Source organism: Dipodomys ordii, unplaced genomic scaffold (assembly GCF_000151885.1).
Source record: "Dipodomys ordii isolate 6190 unplaced genomic scaffold, Dord_2.0 Scaffold94, whole genome shotgun sequence".
NCBI lineage: Eukaryota > Metazoa > Chordata > Mammalia > Rodentia > Heteromyidae > Dipodomys > Dipodomys ordii.
In genome coordinates, this window is record NW_012267310.1 from 4,530,858 (window position 1) to 4,552,238 (window position 21,381).

General features: G+C 43.5%; 1 protein-coding gene across 1 annotated transcript in view; it reads right to left on the reverse strand.

The window, feature by feature from the left end:
- Nucleotides 1-4,759: 4,759 nt before the first annotated feature.
- The window catches only part of Pcyt1b (phosphate cytidylyltransferase 1, choline, beta), a 74,532-nt gene continuing 57,910 nt past the window's right edge, over nt 4,760-21,381 (reverse strand). The window contains exons 7-8 of the mRNA XM_013026497.1: nt 20,430-20,618; nt 4,760-5,511 (exon numbers count right to left, since the gene is read on the reverse strand). Of these exons, the coding sequence (XP_012881951.1) occupies nt 5,299-5,511; nt 20,430-20,618 (402 nt within the window). The 3' untranslated portion in view covers nt 4,760-5,298. The remainder of the gene's footprint in view (nt 5,512-20,429; nt 20,619-21,381) is intronic.

Below are 21,381 nucleotides of genomic sequence, written 5' to 3' on the forward strand. Positions count from 1 at the left end.
GTTTTCTGGTGGTTTATTGGAGATAGGAGTCTCACGGTCTCTCCTGCCCGGGCTGGCTTTGAACCGCGATCCTCACATCTCAGCCTCCTGAGTAGCTAGGATTACAGGCGTGAGCCACCAGCACCCGGCAGAACTTACTGTTTTCTCTACACCTATCATAGAAGTCAAGAGGAAACCAATAACTCTTGCTTTAAATACAGCCTGCTAAAAATGTGTTTGATCTGTGTGGCAAAGCTTCCATACAGTCTATGAATAATAGGCATTCTATTTTAAAACTTCTTCCCTTACTGGCTACAGCCCTGGCTTGCTTTGTGTATTTTAGAGCTCAGGCTAATGTTACCATTGCAGTCATTTCAAAGCCCTAACCCTTTCCAGATGGAGTTAATGGAAGTTCCTAAGTTCAGTGGGGGTAGAGGCGTGCACAGTGCTCAGAACATAACCTCTGCCCTCACTGTTGACATTTTGGCATCCTGATTTAGCACCACTACCTCCATCTGTCTGTCTCCAGCTGAGTGCGGTGGCTTTTTCCCAAAGATGGAAATGCAGTTGGAATCGCTACTTCCCAAAGCCTAGGAATATCTCAGAAGCATTCCAGCGAGTGATAAGAAAGGTCGATGGGACCCAAGAGCCTTTATGCTGATGCTCCAAGTGTGGGAATGAGCTCGCTCATGCTGCTTGCTGGTTGTGGAGACCCCAGGGGAGCAGAGGAGTAAGCCCTTTAGGCCTGGTCAGGCAATGACAACATGGTAGCTGGGTGAAACTTGGGAAGCAATACAGGCTGCGTTCCTAAGTCCAGGTACTTTTCTAAGCAAAAAGGACCTGTTTCCTCCAATCTCCCCATTTTACATAAGCAGACACCGAGGCTAGAGAAGCAAAGTGGCTTGGCTAAAGTTGCAAGTCAAATAGGTGGTGAATCCTACCATTCAGAGTCCTGACCGGAATCACTATGTGATTACCCCTGTAGGTAGGTCTGTCCCTAAGCTATCTTTTTTTTTTCTGGTACCAGGGCTTGAACTTGGGACTGTATGATTGCTTGATTTTTCTTGCTCACAGCTGGTGCCCTGCCACTTGAGCCACACCCCCAGCCTTGCTTTTTTGCTGATTATTTTGAAGATGGAGTCACAGAGACTTTTCTGCCGAGGCTGGCTTCAAACCAGGATCCTCCAGATCGTGGCCTCTTAAGAAGCTAGGATTGCAGGTGTGAGCCAACCGTGAATGTCTCCCTAAACTTATGTTTTAAGTCAAGATACAGGTCACTCGGCAACTCAAAAACATGACCCCATTCAACAAAGTGAAGGTTCAGATCTTCCTGGAATCACGACTGGCAAAAGCTAGCCAGTGGGCTGGGTGAGCTGCTACATGCCCATCTCTTTCTACGTGGAGCTAGGGATCCTACAGCGAAACAGACAACACACTTAAGAAACACAAGCAAAAGTGCAGTTATGCATCCCTTTATTTATAAACGATTTGGGAATGCCGTGTTCTGTCTGGGAGCAGGAGAGGGAGGGATGCAAAGAGGGAGAGGGGCTGATTCCAGTAGTTTGCATTATTCAGCACCAGAACAAATGCTTGGGCATAAGGTCGTGCTTTAACCCAGACAAGTCACCATCATCTTGGTTTGTATGTACAAGTCTTAAGCGTGTATGCTCTTCTTATGGCTTTGTCCCCAGACACATTGCAGTGACAGAACAAATAAAACGAAGGAGGAGTCTAAAGAGAAGTTGAAAATGCCTCATGAGCTATCCCCCCCCACCCCGCCCCCCTGCCACTCTCTTGTGGAGACCAATCAGGACTAGTGCTGAGAGGATGCCTGAGGACTAGGTACATACATCTCTGTTAGATTCAGCTGGGCCACTCATGAAGCCGTCTCGCCTTTCCTTTAAGTATGACTGGGTTCCTAAAGGAAGTCCTGGGCAATGGAGAGAAAATAAGCCTGTGCTCTTCCTTCCCTCCCCACCCTGCCCCCCAAGGAAGGGCTCGCACAGTGTGCATCGAGCAAGGCATCCTACAGCTGTGTCTCTTCCATCCAGAGCAGGCCAGAAGCCAGGCTTCATCCATGTCTTGCTCTTCATGGGGGTTGGCTTGCCTTTGCCTTTTGAAGGTCCTGGCACACAGCAGCTCGCTCACCACAAAGGGGTCATGCCTTGAGACACTCCATTGCATTTCAAAGCCATGCCTGTTGTAGAGCTGCAGGAGGGGAGGGTCACCATTTAGTTTCAGAGTCCCCTTGGGAGACTCTGGGAGTTCTAGAAGAAGCATGCCCAGAGGCAAGGACCTACCCGCTGCATGGGTATCTGCTAACTTTCCAGGAGGGGCCCAGGTTAACCCTGGCAAAAGAGAGGAAAGTACCTACCCTCCAACTTCCCCCCTGCGTCACTGACATTTCCTCTCATCTCCATCACTGTCCGTTCACTGTCCTGAGTTATTGTCCTCAGTCTTGATAGAGCAGAAAGAATCTCTTTCCCTGCCTTTTGTCATTGCTCATTACTTCTCTCGCTTACAACATGCTTACTGTATGCATTCCTGTTTTTTTTTTCTTTTTGGAGGGGAGATGTCAGTCAGAGGGCTTGAACTCCAGGCCTAGGTGCTGTCCCTGAGCTCTTTTGCTCCAGGCTAGCGCTCTACCACTTTGAGTCACAGCTCCACTTCCGGTTTTCCGGTGGTTAATTGGAGATAAGAATCTCATGGCCTTTCCTGCCAGGGCTGGCTTTGAACCACAGTCCTCAGATCTTAGCCTCCCGAGTAGCTAGGATAACAGGCATGCCCCACCAGCACCCGGCTCTGTGTGCATTCTTATTGTAGCCTTAATTCACTCTCTTGGCCATAACAGTTGACTGGGTGGCACAAAGTGTGGCCACAGTTCTTCCTGTGTGGAGGGAAAAGGCTCAGAGAGACTGAGAGGCAACCAAGAACACTCAAAAGTTGCATTCCAGAATCCTCCCTATATTCCTTCTCAATAGACTTAGGGCCTTGTGAAGGTGGAGAGGCGCAGGTTAGGAGGAGGAGATTTTGAACCCACTTACGGGTTGCATTAGCTCATCCCTGAACATTCCCAGTGCTGGTCATTTCCCATAATTGGCAGCTATGGTGGCACAATCTGCGTCATGTGATGTGGCACCTGTCAGTATGGTGTGTAAGGCTTGCAAATTTAAAGTCAGTCATCTACATCAACCCCATACTATTTGCCCCAGAGCAGGACATGGGTAAAAATGGATCCACCTGCACTGGGGTATGGAGTCATAGCATTCAAAGACCTGCCCAAGAGAGACTTTCATGTATAAAATGAGGTCCTAAAATGGCTTAAAGAAGATTTTTTTTTCTTTTACTTCACTACCTGATCTTCTTCTTCTTTCACTATCACAAGTCTTAATCAACTGACATGGTAGGCATACATGCACGGTCAGTCCTGGATGCACGGTGGACAGAAGAGGACAAGGAAGCAAGATGGAGGAATGAAGCCTTTTCCTCTCTCGGGAGAGTCTTGATGAGAGAACATCCCCTTCTCACAGGCCATGTTCCTGCCAGCCCTCTGTCCTGCAGGAGAACTTGACAGAGTTCTGCAGAAAGAACGTAGAACAAGGTGATTTCCAAGCTTGCTTCACCCCATCATCTTGCCTTCCAACAAATACTACTCATTTTCAGGTTGGAAGGGAGGTAGGCTTCAACACAAAGGGGAAAGACAAAACATGCTACCTTCCTTCACTGGTCGTCCCCAGAAAACTTGTTCGCAAAGCCTCTGAAATAGGATGCTTCTGTTACAAGAGGTGATAGGCTCTGCCCACAAGTTGCTGGTTGAGGTCTCTGCTCTGTCAGGCCCTAGCTCTGTCTGACTTTAGCAGGATAACCAGGCAATATCTCCTTCTACCCAAGAGTGTCAATCTTGACAAGGCCCCCTGTATGCACCAAGGGAACTGTAACTTCAGGCAGTTTCTGTGGGAAGCTTAGGGTATTCATCCCATTAGCAAACTTAAGGCCAGAAACAAACAAACAAAACACCTCATACTACTACCTAAACCATTCAAAGAACTAAGTCTATAGTTCCTTGAAAAGCTGTCCAGAGCCTCCTTCTACCCCCAAAAAATATTGGAGGTCCATGAGAACAACAGTCATTTTCTGGTCGGAAACAAATATTTCTACAGAAATCTAGAATGAGCTTTTGACAAAATGTCCAAGTCACAAGAGAACCAGATGGTTCTTTACATCAAGGGTTTCAGCAGGACATTAGGGTGGAGAGCAGGAGAGAAGTATACAGAAAAATGTCTCCACCATATAGTCATATTGCATATGGTATTCACCTTAGGGTAGCATATTTGGAGCATACATGGAACAGATACGTGCAGGTAGCACCCCCTATTTTTATACTATGTTTGGTACATCGAACTGTTACTCGAGGTCTATGAAACTGAATTGGTCAGAAATGGAAAGAGCATCCTTGAAGGAAAAGCTTCAGACATTTGTCATATGCCACACTTGGTGTCAAAGCAAAGCAAAATCCTCTTTTTTTCTTTTTTTTTTTTCAAAGACAAAATGGTTTTCCTTGTTGCAGTTCCCACCAATGAAGGTAATTTCTAGAAAGCAATGAAGTCACACCAATGATAAGAAGGTACAGCCAAGAGCATGTTAGGCTTTAGTTCATCTTGGAAAAAAAAATTCTCCTTTGAATGAGAAATTAAGGTTCATTTTAGATCATCTTCTGTATCTAGCCCAAGAGGAAGTTGTGTCAGTGAGCCACAGCTCTGGAACTAGAAGGAGCTGATCCATTGCAATCTCAGGTTTGGGTGAACTGAGCAGGCTAGAATTTGTCTTTAAACTTGACGATTTCTTTGCCACATTGATTGGAAATGAACTTATTCTGGCAGAGCTTGGATGGTAGGAGGCAACGTGCAGGGCCCTTAGAGAGCTGGAAGTAGCAGGTTGAGGGAACAGCCAATTTCCACAAGTGGTTTCTTTGATGAGGATTTGTGTACAGACCAAAGCAGAAGTCACCCCAGCGAGTGCAAGTGTTCCTAGTGTGCCACACCGTTCCTTAGCAAGGTTAAAGTGGAGTGACTCTAGATGATGCTAAGAAGGTTGGTGCAGGTTGTCTGGCTGGAAACCTCCATGCGGAGCTCATGGTGGGCTGGGTGGAGAATGAGGAAGATCTGGTCCCACCTGATATCTTCCTGTGTCAGAGCTCACGGTCTCCCTGCTGAGCTGCAGCTCCAGTGACTCTTCTACTTCAAACACCACTCAGGCCTCCTCAGAACTCCCTCCTCCCCTTCCTGTGTGGTGTGGCTCTTGCTTGCCAGCCTCCCTCCTTTACTTCTCATCCTCATCTCCCTCACTCATGCTACTGATGGAGGCTGAGGCTGCTTTGGGTGAGGAAGGAGGGGAAGTTTTGATTGGGAGCCATGAGAAGGTAGGGGATGGGGAACGTGAAGGAGACCGGCTCCTTGTTGGGCTGCTCACAGGGCTCTGCTTTGGGGATAAGGCCTGTAGCATCCGGCTACTCCTCTCTTGGAACATCTGCTTCTAAAGAGAGATTGGAGAGAAGGCATCTGTTAACATAACAAAGGCAGCGAGCAACTAAACAGAAAGGAAAGATAGGCTGGAAAGCCACTCCCTCAAACACCGCACCCACAAACATAGACTTCCATGCTGCCCCAGACTATGAGTGGGACAAGAATTAAGTGAAATTCTGGGGTAGGGAGGCTGCCAGTATCTAAGATTACAATTACTGCTAATTCTTGGGCCTCTTCTTACCTTGTGTCTCCCAGCTATACAATTTAACTGAGTATTTCTAAGTTGACGGGCACAATTGTAATGTCCTAGTTACTGGGAAGGTAGAATAAACTAGAACATTAACTTCTATCATCATGGATGTGAGGAGGAATCACACAATAAACAAAAAACAAGGTATGGAACTGTGAGAAAAACAAAATGAGAGAGGATCGCAATTAGGGATAGAGGTAGGAATGGGACACTCAGGAAGGCCTCGCTTTGAAAATACTTATTTGAGCAAAGACCTGGAACAGATGAGGGAGGGAGTCCATGAGTGAGAAGCATGGAGAAGCACTTTCCAGGAAGACAATCTCAAGAAGACACTGAGGGATGTGCCGGGAAGAGCAAGCAGGCTGGACTAGGGTCTGCTGGGTGGGGAGTGGAGCAAAGGAAGAGTTAGGTTGGGATTACCAGAGAAGGGGTAGAGGGCTGTGCCACTGAGAATCTTGGCAGCAATTGTGGTAACTTGGTGTTGTTAATCTGAACGGAACCACACAGGTATGGTCAAGGGGAGGAGGGAGGATATTGCGATGAGAAGTAGGGAAAGGGGAGAATGGGAAGCATTGGGGGAGATCATGCCAGAGAAAGAACAGGAGGCTCTTTCATCTCTCAAGAGACGAGAAGCAGCTGGAGAGCTCTGAGCAAAGCAGTAACCCAATTTGCTTTTTCTTTTCCATCGACCTCTCTGAACAGAGACCAATGAAGGTACCATCACAATAGGGATTCTCTATTGTGGTGGCTCCTAGCTCAGGATAGCTGTGGTGATATTGGAAGAAACAGAAAACAAAAAAATGTTAGAAGCCCGGCTCACGCTTGTAATTCTAGCTACTCAGGAGGCTGAGCTCTGAGGATCACTGTTCAAAGCCAGCCTGGGCAGTTAAGTTCCAGAGAATTTCCAATTAACCACTAGGAAACTAGAAGTGGCGCTGTGGCTCCAAGTGTTTGAGCACTAGCCTTGAGCAAAAACAAAAACAAAAAACACCTCAGGGACAGTGCCCAGGACTTGAGTTCAAGCGCTATGATCTACCAAAGAAATCTAGATTCCCAATATATTGTTCCCCTAGTTCTTATTAAGGTCTAATGAACTCATTCATTTTCAGGGACAGTTCTTTGAGTTCTGAAAAATGCATCTAATTGCAAGACCACCACCATACTCAGCTCCCATATTTCTTTATTGACCTTTGAAGTCACCCCCCCCTTACCCAATCTCTTACAACAGATCTGCTTTCTGGCCCTCTGCTTCTGCCCTATCTACAATGTCATCAAAATGGATTCCTACCATCTGGCTATATTTTGAAGATAGAAGCAATAGAATTCACTGTCTAATTTTTTAATAATGCAAAGGAAGAGAAGTTAGAGATCAGTGTAGCACCATGGGGACTAGTGGATGGAGAACCAGCTTAAGACAGTACTAAGTACAAGTTTCTTGCCCTGACTAGACTACCAGTAGCCTGGATCTGGAGTATAGAAGGAGGCGGAATTGCTTCCCGAGGAGCCCCAGGAAGGTTTTAATCAAGGGAGGTGTATGACCAAATCTGTACTTCAGGAATATATCTGAATGTGAACAAAAAAAGGAAGGAAAAAAAGATTGATTTTGCAGGGCTGGGGATTGAACTCAGGGCCCTGAGCTTGCTAGGAGATGCTCTACCACTTGAGCTACTCCTCCAGCTACTTTTTACATAGTTTATTTTTGAAGTAGGGTAGGAACTTGCTTTGTGTCCGGGTCAGCTTGGGCTGTAATCCTCCTATTTGTGCTTCTCCACATCACTAGGAATGACAGGTTGCTTCCACCATGGCCCGGATAATGGGTATGGGCTACAACATCCAGTCATTGGTTAAGATGGAGTCTGCTAAACTTTTTGTCTGGCTTAGCCTCAAACTGTGATCCCCAGATACCTGCTTCCCAAGTAGAGAGGATCACAGACTTGAGCCACCATAACCAGCAAAGATGACTGTTTAACTACATAAAAATTTAACTTTTGGGGTGACATTATCCAAAAAGAAATTTACTCTTTACCTGACTCATGCAACTGTAACCTCTCTGTTTAACACCTGTGTAGTAACAATTCAAAACCTTCTAAAAAATTAAATAAAAATAAATAAAATTTACTTTTAAATTTAAAAAATAACTTTTGTACTTCAAGACAAACCAAAAGAGCTAGGGATGTAACTCAGAGGTAGAGTGCTTGCCTAGCAGACACTCACATAGCCCAGGAAAAATGTACATAAATAGGCACTCATGCACACATGTACATACATGTATGAACATACATACACACACACACACAAAGAAAGACCATCATGAAATAAGATAAAAAGGAAAAGATTTAAAAAATAGGCAAAAATATCAAGACAGTTAGCCACTGAGGCTGGGGCATTACTGCAATGGGAGAACACCCGCTTAGCACACGAGCTCCATCCCAGCTCCACACAAATGTAAATAACTAACTACTACAAGTCCTAGTGCATAAACAGCGCTTATAAATAAAAAGGAAAAGACTACACAGAAACACGAAATAAACCAGGCATGACGCCATGTCATCCCAGCACTCTCCAGCTGTAATTCTAGTACTCAGGAGGCAGAGATGTGACAATTACAGGTTCAAAGCTAGCCTGGTCTACCCAGTAAGACTCCCTGAGTGAATGAGTGAATGAATGAATGAATGAGTGAGAACCTAATTTTTAAAAAGTAGATGGCAAAAGCAATTTATAAATGGAAAATGTTCAGTATCACTATTAATCAAACATGCACATGATTAAAATGTAAAATACTGAGAGAGAGTGAGGGAAGGAGTGATATTGTCCAAAAAGAAATGTAGTCATTCCCTGACTTATGAAACTCTAACCCCTCTGCGCATCACCATTATAATAACAATAAAAATTTTAACATAAAATACTTTTTATATCAGATATTAGAGATTTTTTGTAAATGTGCAGGTCCTGAGGCTTGAACTCAGGGCCTGGGTACTGTCCCTGAGCTTCTTTTGGCTCAAGGCTAGCTAGCACTGTACCACTTCAGCCACAGAGCCATTTCTGGCTTTTTTGGTAGTTAGTTGGAGATAAGAGTCTTACAGACTTTCCTGCTGCAGGTTGGCTTCAAACCATGATTCTCAGATCTCATCCTCCTGAGTAGCTAGGATTACAGGTAGGAGCCACCAGCACCTAGCTAATTTTTAAACATATTAATGGCTAATATCAAGGGCCCAGGGAAAGACCATGCTTGTGTTACTACTGGTGGGAGGGTAATGGAGTAGCACTTCTCTGAGGGATAATTTGGTAGTAGTTGCCAAAGCTATTTTTTCCTCAGGAGACATGTTATTAAATTTATTGTTATTGTGTATATGTGGATACACGTATTTATTGTGCATATGCATATTCATTGCAGCATTGTAACAGGCCAAACTGCAAGCTCCCTAAATAGGTCAGGATATCTAATACAACTTAGGTGATATACTAAGCAGATGATGAAAATTTGTTGTTACAAATCGTTAAATAATATGATAAAAGATTGGGCCCTGGTGGCTCATACCTGTCATCCTAGCTGCTCAGGAGGCTGAGATCTGAGGATCAAAACCAGAAAACTGGAAGTGGAGTTGTGGCTCAAAGAGGTAGAGTGCTAGCCTTGAGCAAAAGAGCTCAGAGACAGCACCCAGACCCTCTGTTCAAGCCCCATCACGGTAGTAATAATAATACAAAGCAGAAGCAGCAGAAGAAGAAGAAAAGACAAAATGTTCATGAGTGATTGTGAAATCAAAATGATTTTAGAATAGAAAGGTTTCAATGTTGTACCAAGAATGTGTATAATGCCAATGGAAAAAGGATCTGGGTGGTGGGTTTGCAAGTGTTTTTAAGTCTTAGTTTTCCTTGCAATAATTCTGTACCCTTCATATCTGTGAGCTACATCCCCACAGGTTCAGCCAACCATTAACCAAAAATGTGTCTGCACTGAACATATATGACTTTCTTCTCATTATTCTCTAAAAAATACAGTATTAACAGCTATTTATGTAACATTTACATCGTCTTAGGTGTTAAATATAATCTAGAGATGCTTTATTCAGGAAGATGTGTACAGGGTCTGTATAAATGCTATACCACTTTGCACAAAGGGCTTTAGTAACTTGGGTATATGAGAGAAGGCTTGGAACAAATGTGTTGCAGATACCAAGATATGTCAACATATTGGTTTTACCATCATAAACAAATTTACAGTAAGAAGAAACTTGCATAACCTGGGCAGAGAGATCAGGCAAAGGGGCAAGTACTGTAATAATGACTTAGGTGAGAAAATATGAAGACCTCAAACATATCATTAACTCCCCCCAGGTACTGACTTTCCTTTCCTGGACTCTAGCCAAGTTTTTTTTTTAATCTCAAGTTTCCTCTAGCAGATAGAATAAGAGATGACTTGCTGATCATGAAGATCCTTTCCAGACTTGAAATTCCACATGTCTACAAATACACCGATTATTTACCTTCCATTAAGGGCACTGATAATTCTGCCAAAAGACATCCAATCCCCTTCCAATCAAACAGCAGGGAAAAAAAAAAACCCCGCACAGTACAACAGTATTCACTTAGATTAAACCCATTTGTGAGACAAAGTCAAATGCTAGAAGGATTGGGTAGCCTATTATTAACAGCAACATTAAAAAAAAATCCTTGAACTTTTAGCAGGCACTTTAAAATATGTGTTTTTATTACTGTAATCTTTAAGTATATTTTTAGTGGCAGCCATTAGCCCTCCTGCTGTTAATGGATTGTCAGCATTTCCATTAGAAGACCACTTTCTAAGAAATCTACATTTTATCTACTCTACTTTGAGTCGAGCTCAAAACTGAGAATATTCTGACTAAGGGGATGAAAGAATTTGAATCTTTAATGATGAACAATGTGATAGCCATGCAAAACAGCTCCAGGCCTGGTTCACAGATTCTCCGATCTCTTTCTGTTGGGCCTTCAAGGGTGGTTTCCCTGGCAAAGGAGCTGAATGTAATCCGGTCAGGAGACAGTTTGTAATGAGCTTCCTGGGAAGAAAAGCACTTTAGAAATATAACAAATAATGAAGACCATGGCATGACATTTTTCTAAGAGAAAAGGTATTTCATTTCAATCTTTGACTATATTAAGAGGTTTCCATTTATAAAGTTTTCGCCCAAGAAAAATAATCCCATTTATAGTCCTGTCCATATGAAAGTATTTTTTTTAATTTCCCTCCTACAAAGTTTTCTTTCGTAAGAAGTACTTAACATGGAGCAAAGGTCTTTAAAGGTTTCTGTGTTTTTGAGAAATCCTGTCATCTCTACTAAAATGAAATGGAAAAACTCCTAGTGTGATGTGCTTTAGAACTCTGATAAGCAAGAGCAACTACTCACAAAGAGAGGCTGGAGGTTTAGTTCTGGCCAAATCAGTAAACACCATCATTGCCAACTGACCTTTAGTGGGACCTGCCACATGTTGGGTGCTAGATCCTGTTAGAAGGACTTTACAGTGTGAAAGAATTTAATCCAGCAACCCTAGGAGTTGCTGGAGAAAGGAAACAGCAAGACCAAAAGAGCATACCCATGGCCACCCAACTAGGAAGTGAGTCCATACTTCTTGTCACCTTGTATAATTAACTACTTTTGTTTTTTAGTGCTGGTCCTAGAACTTGAACTCAAGGCCTGTACACTGTCCCTAAGCATTGTTGCTCAAGGCTAGCACTCTACCATTTGAGCCATAGATCTATTTCTGGATTTTTTTGGTGTTTAGTTGGAGATAAGAGTCTCATGGACTTTTCCTGCTCTAGCTGGCTTTGAACCCAGATCCTCAAATCTCAGCCTCCTGAGTAGTTAGGATTACAGGTGTGAGCCACTGGTGCCCAGCTTTAACTACCTACTTGCTTCATAAAAGGATTTAGTGTTCACTCACACTTTTGTACATTTTATTTGTACATTTTTCTGTGCTGGTGCCATACCTCCAAGTTTCAGGTTTTGCTGGTTAATTGGAGATAGTGTCTCGTGCATTTTGCTACACCAGCTGGTTTTGAACCATGATTCCTTAGATCTCAGGCTCCTGAGTCAGCAGGATTACATTAATGAGCCACTGATGCCCAGCTTGCTTGTACATTGTTGTAAAACCTCATTGCCCAAAAGTAGTGTCAAATAGGAAATCAAATTCAGTTTCATAAAACATTTTATATTTCTTTTCTCAAAAACAGAACGATCTTAAGAATTAGCAGTGACAAAGCTGATACTGGTAGCTCATGCCTGTAATCCTAGCTACTCAAGAGGCTGAGATCTGAGGTTTGCAGTTTGAAGCCAGCTTAAGCAGGAAAAGCCCATGAGACTCTTATGTCCAATTAACCACCAAAACACACACACACACACACACACACACACACACCACACACAAAGTGGAAGTGGAGCTGTGGTTCAAGTGGTAGAGTGTTGGCTTTGATCAAAAATGTTCAGGGACAGTGAACAGGCCCTACATTCAAGCCCCAAGACTAGTGTATATGCACGCATGCATGCACACATGCACGTGCACACACACACACACACATACAGAATTATCAGTAGCTGAAATGAGGACGGCTATTATTTAGAAAACAAACCAAAACAAAATAGTGTTAGTAAAGGCATGGAGAAACTAGACTAGAACCTTCCTGACAAACGGATCTGTTCTATACCATAGGTGAATCTTGAGTACTTTATACTAAGTAATATAAGCAATACTTTATAATAAGTAATACTTTATACTAAGTAAAATAAGTAAGACCCAAAAGGGCAAATGCTGTGTTAATTCTATTTAGAGTAGTCAAATTCATAAAGAAGTTTTCATTCATGGCTCAAGTAGTACAATGTCTGAGTTCAAACTCCAGTACCACTACCATAAAAAGTAGAATAATGGCTGGGTGCCAGTGGTTCATGCCTGTAATCCTAGCTACTCAGGAGGCTGAGATCTGAGGATCACGGTTCAAAGCCAGCCCAGGCAGGAAAGTCTGTGAGACTCTTATCTCCAATAAACCACTATAAAACCGGAACTGGCTCTGTGGCTCAAGTGGTAGAGCACTTGCCTTGAGCTGGAGAGTGCATGGACAGTGCCCAAGCCAAGTTTAAGCCCCACGATTGGGAAAAAAAAAAAAAAGTAGAATAATGTTTTTCAGGGGTAGGAAAGAAATTTCTTTGAAGGATACAGAGTTTCTGTTTGGGATGATGAAAACATCTGGAGTTATTGGTGGCAATGGCTGCAAAACAATGTACAAGGAATGTACTTGATGCACTCTATACCAAAAAATAGTTCAAATGGGACTGGAGGAGGCTCAGTGAAGGTGAGGCTCTGGATCTGATCCCAGCACTTAAAAAAATAGTGAAAATGGCAAATTAGAGCTGAGAAGGTGGCTCAGTGGTAGAGCGCTTGCCTTGCACGCCAGAGGCCCTGGGTTCGATTCCTCAGCACCACCATAAGCAAAAAGAAAAAAGCTGGAAGTGGTGCTGTGGCTCAAGTGGTACAGCGCTAACCTTGAGCTGAAGAGCTCAGGACAGTGCCCAGGCCCAGAGTTCAGGCCTCATGACTGACTAAAGGAAAGGAAAGAAAAAGAAAAGAAAGGAAAGGAAAGGAAAAAAAAGAAGAGAGCAATTTATACGTTGTATATGTATTTGCTTCAATTTATAAAAACTAGCAGTAGGTCACACACATTATACAAATCTGTTTCTCCTTTCAAAAGAAAAAGAAATTAGACACATAGCTTCAGTTTATTTTTTTGCCAGTCCTGGGGCTTGAACTCAGGGCCTGGGTCTGTCCCTGAGCTTCTTTTGTTCAAGGCTAGCACTCTACCACTTAAGCCACAGTGACACTTCCAGCTTTTTCTATGTATGTGGTACTGAGGAATTGAACCCAGGGCTTCATGCATGCTAGGCAAGCACTCTACCACTAAGCCACATTCCCAGACAACAGTCTCAGTTTTTTAAAGACAATCTTGTATCTCAGTTGGCACCTCCCTGTTTGGTTGGCATACATACATCTGGGACAAGAGGCGTTTCCCAGTCTAAAATGAACAAGATAACCATTGCTTTTGACTTAGGACCATTATGTCCTACTGCTCAAGGAAAGGGTGTGTGTTTTCATAGTAAAATACAATAGGCTCCTTCATTGTAAACAAGAAACAATTCTGTTGTCAAGGCCAGTAAAGGAAAACAGTGGCAGATTATTCAAAATGATACATAATGATTTATCCTTTTTTTTTTTTTTTTTTGTCGGTCGTGGGGCTTGAACTCTGGGCCTGGGCGCTGTCCCTCAGCTCTTCAGCTCAAGGCGAGCGCTCTACCACTTGAGCTACAGCGCCACTTCCGGTTTTCTGGTGGTTTATTGGAGATAGGAGTCTCACGGTCTCTCCTGCCCGGGCTGGCTTTGAACCGCGATCCTCACATCTCAGCCTCCTGAGTAGTTAGGATTACAGGCGTGAGCCACCAGCGCCCGGCTACATAATGATTTAGAAAACAACATATATGGTTGAGATACTGACATTTATATAGAATATCTGCCCTGGGGATTTAGATACCTCAAACAAAAATAACAAACTTTCACTAGGAAGACTACTTCCAAAGCAAAGCCTATTGAATGTTAGTCAAAAGCCATTGACCTAGGCCTGACCCAAGCCTGACCCAGGCTTCTTGACCCTCACTACAAATTGCCATCTCCAACATGGCAACCAAGCTTTGACATTAAATTCCTTTAAAGTACCTTCCTTGAGACAATCTTCTAGAGAAACACCCACCAAAGAAAGGTAATAATAAGTTAAGACAGCCAAGAAGGTAGAGGTGGGCCAAATTGCTGTCTTCGTCATGGTGTGTCTTGCCTTCTCTGTGATCCTTCTTTTTGAGTAAACTTTCCTATCACCTTAAAAAAAGAAAGATAATGATAAGACTCTGCTAGGAAGTTGCTATAGTTTGGATTTGAAATGTCCCACAGAAGCCGGTGGGTAAAAGCCTGAGCTCTTGCTTATAGCACAATTGGGAGGTGGTAGCAACTTCCAAAGTCCAGTTTATTTGGGAAGCCTTTCCACCACTAGGGGGAGTGCTTTCAAAGAGAAGCAGGTGACCCTGCTCCTTTCTTTGCTTCTCAACTGCTGAGGTGAGTAGCACTCTCCACCACACACTCCCACCATGATGTGCTGCCTCGCCACAGGCCCCAAATCAACAGGGCCAATTAGCACTGTACGTCAAAATAAACTTTTCTTTTTTTAAAAAAAGTTGATCGTCATAGGTATTTCTGTTACAGTAAGGTAAAGCTGACTAACACAGGTTTCTTCCCTTTGCCACTTTGGTTGTATTATAGGGTACCATCTACATATGAGTCAAGACTACATAGAAGAGGGGCTGGGAAGGTGGCTCAGTGGTAGAGCGCTTGCCTTGCATGCATGAGGCCCTGGGTTCGATTCCTCAGCACCACATAAGCAGAAAAAGCTGGAAGTCTTGCTATGGCTCAAGTGGTAGAGCGCTAGCCTCGAGCTGAAGAGCTGAGGGACAGTACCCAGGCCCAGAGTTCAGGCCCCACGACTGGTAAACAAACAAAAAGACTACATAGAAGAATCAAGTAATAAATAAGTGATACAATTGAAAAATAACTTGTACACTGATAACCCACATATCAGACGGAATAAGTAGGAACAGATCATCTAAATTATAGCAATTGAGAAGTACATAGATTGCTTGTTTCAAATTCTCAAAAGACAGCTAGGAATGTGGCTTAGTGGTGGAGTGCTTGCCTTGCATGCATGAAGCCCTGGGTTCGATTCCTCAGCACCATATCAACAGAAAAAGCCAGAAGTGGTGCTGTGGCTCAAGTGGTAGAGTGCTAGCCCTGAGCAAAGGAAGCTCAGGGACAGTGCCCAGGCCCTGAGTTCAAGCCCCAGGCCTAGCAAAAAAAAAAATCTTAAAAGCCATTGTGGCAGGCAGCCTCTAAAATCTCTCCCTGGGCCCCACCTTCTGCTATTCACAGGCTTGTGTAAGGTCCTTCCTGGGACCATGTGAGCACCACTGATATGAGAGTCAGGCAGGAAACCACAGCCATAGGAAACTAGAAAGATCATGCTCTCCTTAAAAGAAATTCAAGGGGCTGGGAAGGTGGCTCAGTGGTAGAGCGCTTGCCTTACATGCATGAGGCCCTGGGTTCGATTCCTTAGCACTACATAAGCAAAAAGAAAAAAGAAAGCCGGAAGTGGCACTGTGGCTCAAGGGGTAGAGCGCTAGCCTTGAGCTGAAGAGCTGAGGGACAAAACAAAAAACAAATTCAAAATAGCGTTGATGACCACGAAAGCCAAGTCTGTGTATTGAATATGATTCTACCAATACCAAGTTGTAATCAATCTCCGTAGCTAGCAACATTGCAATGAAAGGCTAAGGAGCTATCCATGAGTACAGAGAATTTAGGTCTTGCCATATCTTTCACAGATGCTGGAAGAGTCTGTAAGCAGCTTTTCCTTACATACCCATTCATGCAAGACATTCAGTCAATGGGGAAACATTCATGGCATAGGCAACGTAAGCTATACACTACGCTGCATACCAATGCTGTTAGACCAAAATTTGTACTTTAAATCTTTCTATTTTGTGCCTTTCCAAGTTTGGATTATTTGTATCAGTACTGTATTTGCTGGTAATGCAGATTCTCTATTTTAAGAAATAAGTTCCAATCCCAAATTCACAAATAAAGAATTATTATAATAATAGCATATTCATGAAAAGCAAATTACTTATCTTGGCGTTTAACATCCTTGTAACTATTCTTGTACTTTTAATGTCAACAGAAAAAAAAGTAATGCTTAAGTCTGGCTGATATAGTAAATTAATGTTAATAACAGTTTTGACACTAATAGCAAGTATTAAAAAGAAAAACCTCTAGTCTCTAAGCTGGGTTTCATTTCTTAAAAATTACCTGAGCACACTGTCACCAGACTCCCCAAGAACAATTCCAGCTTCGATGTCGCTTTCACTAGAAACCTGAAACAACTAGTCTATAATATTTCTATGATAGGGCTGGGAAGGTGGCTCAGTGGTAGAGCGCTTGCCTTGCATGCATGAGGCCCTGGGTTCGATTCCTCAGCACCACATAAACAGAAAAAGCCGGAAGTGGCGCTGTGGCTCAAGTGGTAGAGTGCTAGCCTCGAGCTGAAGAGCTGAGGGACAGCGCCCAGGCCCAGAGTTCAGGCCCAGGACTGGCAAAAAATAAAAATAAAAAAAAATATTTCTATGATAAGCTTGGCGCCAGCGAGTCAAGCCCATAATCCTAGCTACTTAGGAGGCTGAGATCTGAGGATTGAGGTTCAAAGCCAGCCCTGGCAGGAAAGTCCCTGAGACTCTTATCCCCAATTAACCACCAGAAAGCCAGCAGTGGCACTGTGGCTCAAGTGGTATAGCACTAGCTTTGAGTACAAAAGTTCAGGGATAGTACCTAGGCCCCATGACCAACAACAACAAAAAAATCTAGCTGGGCACTGGTGGCTCACACCTGAAATCCTAGCTACTCAGGAGGCTGAGATCTAAGGATCTCTTGTCTCCAATAAACTACTTGGAAAAAAGCTTGAAGTGGCACAGTGGCTCAAGTGGTAGAGCACTAGCCATGAGCCCAAAGAGGCTCAGGGATAGTACGTAGGCCCTGAGATCAAGCCCCAGGACCAGAAAAAAGAATTCCTATGATAGTCCACCCTTTCCCTGCCTTTGCTTCCTCCTGGTGGAAGAAACCATTCAGACCTTGGATTCCAATGCAAGGTCTCCGTGTCAGTGACTTGGTTCTGAAAAACCTGTCAGCAAATGAATACTGTATGGTTTGAGGAGAAAGCACTGTTGTTTCTTTTCTTTCTTTCTTTCTTTTTTTTTCTGGTCCTGGGGCTTAATTCAGGGCCTGGGTGCTATCCCTGAGCCTCTTTGTGCTCAAGGCTAGCACTCTACCATTTGTCCCACAGTGCTACTTCTGTCTTTTCCTGAAGTTTATTTGGGATAAGAGTCTCATGAACTTTGCTGCCTGGGCTGGCTTTGAACTGCGATCCTCAGATCTCAGCCTCCTAAAGTAGCTAGGATTACAGGCGTGAGCCACCAGCGCCCGGCGCCATGTTGTTTCTATAGAGCCTGAAATTGAGTTGTGAAAATGGGAACTACTAAGAGACACAGGAGATCAAATTGGAAAGGTCAGATCCTTATGTTCTCAAGACCAGAGCCTTTACTTTGTCCGCTCGATGAAACTGTCTGAATTAAAAGTTTTAATGGACCTGAGGAAAATGAAAGACGGAAAGGAGCCCAGTACCTAGCCCTTTCCATCCTGCCAGATCTTTCTGGAAGTTATTAGGGGTTCAGGAAGTGCATGCAGACGATCCACCCCTCTCAGCCTCAGCCCATAGACCGGACATTGTTGGCCAAGCATATCTACTTCTCAAATCACTTAGAAGCTTTAAGAAAACCATCTCTGCTGAGTGCCGGAGGCTCATGCCTATAATCCTAGCTAGTCAGGAGGCTGAGATCTAGAGATCATGGTTGAAAGCCAGCCCAGGCAGGAAAGTCCATGAGACTCTTATCTCCAGTTAACTGCCAGAAAACAGGAAGTGGCACTGTGGCTGTGTTAGCTTTGAGCATAGGGACAGTGCCCAGGCCTTGAGTTTAAGCCCCACAACCAACAAAAAAAGAAAGAAACAAGGAAGGAAGGAAGGAAAGGAAGGCAGGAAGGAAGGAAAGAAAGAAAGAAGAAGGAAGGGAGGGAGGGGAGGGAGGAAAGCAGGAAGGAAGGAAGGAAGGAAAACATCTCTTCCAACTTCTGGAACATTGTTCAAATTACTAATTGAGTGTTTAACTTTTAGATAATCTTATAATGAATGTGCTCAAATGAACAGAAGCTGCAGTGACAAGCCATCAATAAAGTAATTAAATTGAAGTGGATTTTGTTAGAGACTTCTCATATCATATTTGGGAATCTCAACTACTTTGAATCGGAGAAATCAAAGAGAATTGTTTCTTATTGTTTTAAAATGAAAATTAGCTTCAAAAATGTAAGACCTCGCTGGGCAATGGTAGCTTACACCTGTCATCCAAGCTACTCAGAGGGTTGAGATCTGGGAATTACGGTTCAAAGCCAGCTTGGGCAGGAAAGTCTGAGAGACTCTGATCTCCAATAAACTACTCAGAAAAATCTGGAAGTGGTAATGTGGCTCAAGTGGTAGAGCGCTAGCCTTGAGTACAGAGAGGCTCAGGGACAGAGCCCAACCCTGAGTTCAAGCCCCCAAACCACCCAATAGAACCTCCATTCAGTTAGCTGACAACACTGCTTCTTTTCTTTTGGGGGGGGGAAGGGTAAGTACAGTAGAAATACCAATGGAGTTCCAAGTGGCGTCGAGAATTTTGTTTTTCCTTTCCATGTGATCATTCACAGTTATCTATAGGATTTAGGCAAGAAAACAATCGACATCTCTCTCTTAGATGATGGCCTCAGCTCCCCTAAAACTTTTGTGACAAGTCCCCAGTGAAACTTGTATGCCATGGAAAATGGTAAAATAGATGCATGGTGGACACCTACTTTGCAGGGCAAAATCCTACCTCCTCTCTTCCTCTTACTACCAGTGAAAGAGGAACAAAGTAAATTGAGGGGATGGGTAGGGTTGAGAGACATGGAGGAAAATGATGAAAAGGATGATGTTGATCCAGATGCATACTCACAAACTGACATGTGAAATTGAGACCCCCCCGGCACAACTCCTAAAGATGATTTTTAAAAATAAGAGAAAAAGAGAGAGAGAGGAAAAGAAAAGAAAAGAGAAAAGAGCCAGGCACTGGTGGCTCACACCTGTAATCCTAGCTTCTCAGGAGGCTGAGATCTGAGGATCTAGGTTTGAATCCAGAAAATTGGAAGTGGCACTGTGACTGAAAGTGATAGGGCACTAGGCTTGAGGACAAAAGCTCAGGGACAGCGCCAGGCTCTGAGTTCAAGCCTCACGACCAAGAACAACAACAAAAAAAAAAAAAAAAAAAGGAAGGAAGAAGGGAGGGAGGGAGGGAGGGGGAGGGGAAAAAAAAAAAAAAAAAAAGGAAGAAAAAAGAGAAATAGAGAAAAAGACTATTCCTATGAGAAAGGGTGGCCAAGGGGTTGGAGGCGTGGCTCAGGTGGTAGAACACCTGCCAATGAACGTTAAGCATCAGAGAGCAAGTTCAAGTCCTGGTCTCCAATGGAAAAACAAAGGGTGTTCTAGACAACTACATTTCTTTTGTATAGTCCTCCCCAAAACATAAATGCCTGTGATTGATACAAGAGCCCATGGACTTTGTCTTGCAAGACAAGGTCCATGCTTCCCTGACCTGCTTTGCTCTTAGTCCCAAGCTTTGCATCAGCTCCAACTGAGAGCCTGGGATGAGCCATGAATCCATTCTCTGCAATTCTAGACATTCAATGATAACCAAATGGCTTCCCAGCTCTGGACAAAGTATAGCAACAGAGATCAGGCCAGGTTTTCGATGATACTGGGTGCCACCGGGAGAAGTAAGACAGTAGCTCAGTAAGGAAGTAATATGGACTTGAAATCACTGGGGCTGATGCCAGGCAGAGGCTATGTCATGGACTAAGGTGAGGGATCTTCTCTAGTGGCTCCATAAACTGAGGATGAACTAAAAACACACATCATTGCCAGGCCACTTGAAATCATTACATACCCATGCTCCATCAGGCCCAAACAGTTCTAGGAAGTTGCCAATGAATTCCCTTGACTTCTCTTCCCACTTTTGAATTAGATCGTGACTCTTTTCTTCCACTCTGTTAACAAATTCCTTTGATCTTTCCTCCACATTCTTGACCTTTTCCTTCATCTTGTCCACCTGGTTCTGGAAACGATACTTCTTCTCCTAGTTAAAATATACAGCAGAAAGAAATGGATTTATCCAAGAGATCAACCACTGACATTAAAAAATCAAGGCCGGGTACTGGTGGCTCAAACCTGTAATCCTAACTATTCAAGAGGCTGAGATCTGAGGATCTCAGTTCAAAGCCAGCCTGGGCAGGAAAGTCTGTGAGACTCTTATCTCCAATTAACCCCCTAGAAAACTGGAAGTGGTGATATGTCTTAAAGTGGTAGAGCGCCAGCCTTGAGCCAAAGAGCTCAGAGACACCACCACCCAGGCCCTGAGTTCAAGCCCCATGACCAAAAATAGTCAAGATGTGGCCATTTTCCAATGACTAGATTGCTGTAAAGCCATAGCTCTTGTAAAGAAAGTCACTTGTCATTAATTTATTTTGATATGTAGAAGGAAGTTGCTGTAATACAGACAAACACACACACATATCAGAACACACTTCCTCTATGTTTTCTCCTAAAAAAATAAGACATATTGTGTTTTTTTACTCTATGGGAATCAAGTTCACTTTGCATTTCAGAATTCTCTGAAACATTTTGAATATTGTAAAACTAGACCATAGTTTTCCTATATGCACCTTCCAAACCTTACTGCAGCCTCAAGTAGGTTATAAACTCTGGGTTTGCAACTAAGCTCTCTGTACACAAATATGTACTATTGGGCTGGGAAGGTGGCTCAGTGGTAGAGCGCTTGCCTTGCATGCCTGAGGCCCTGGGTTTGATTCCTCAGCATAAGCAGAAAAAACCGGAACTGG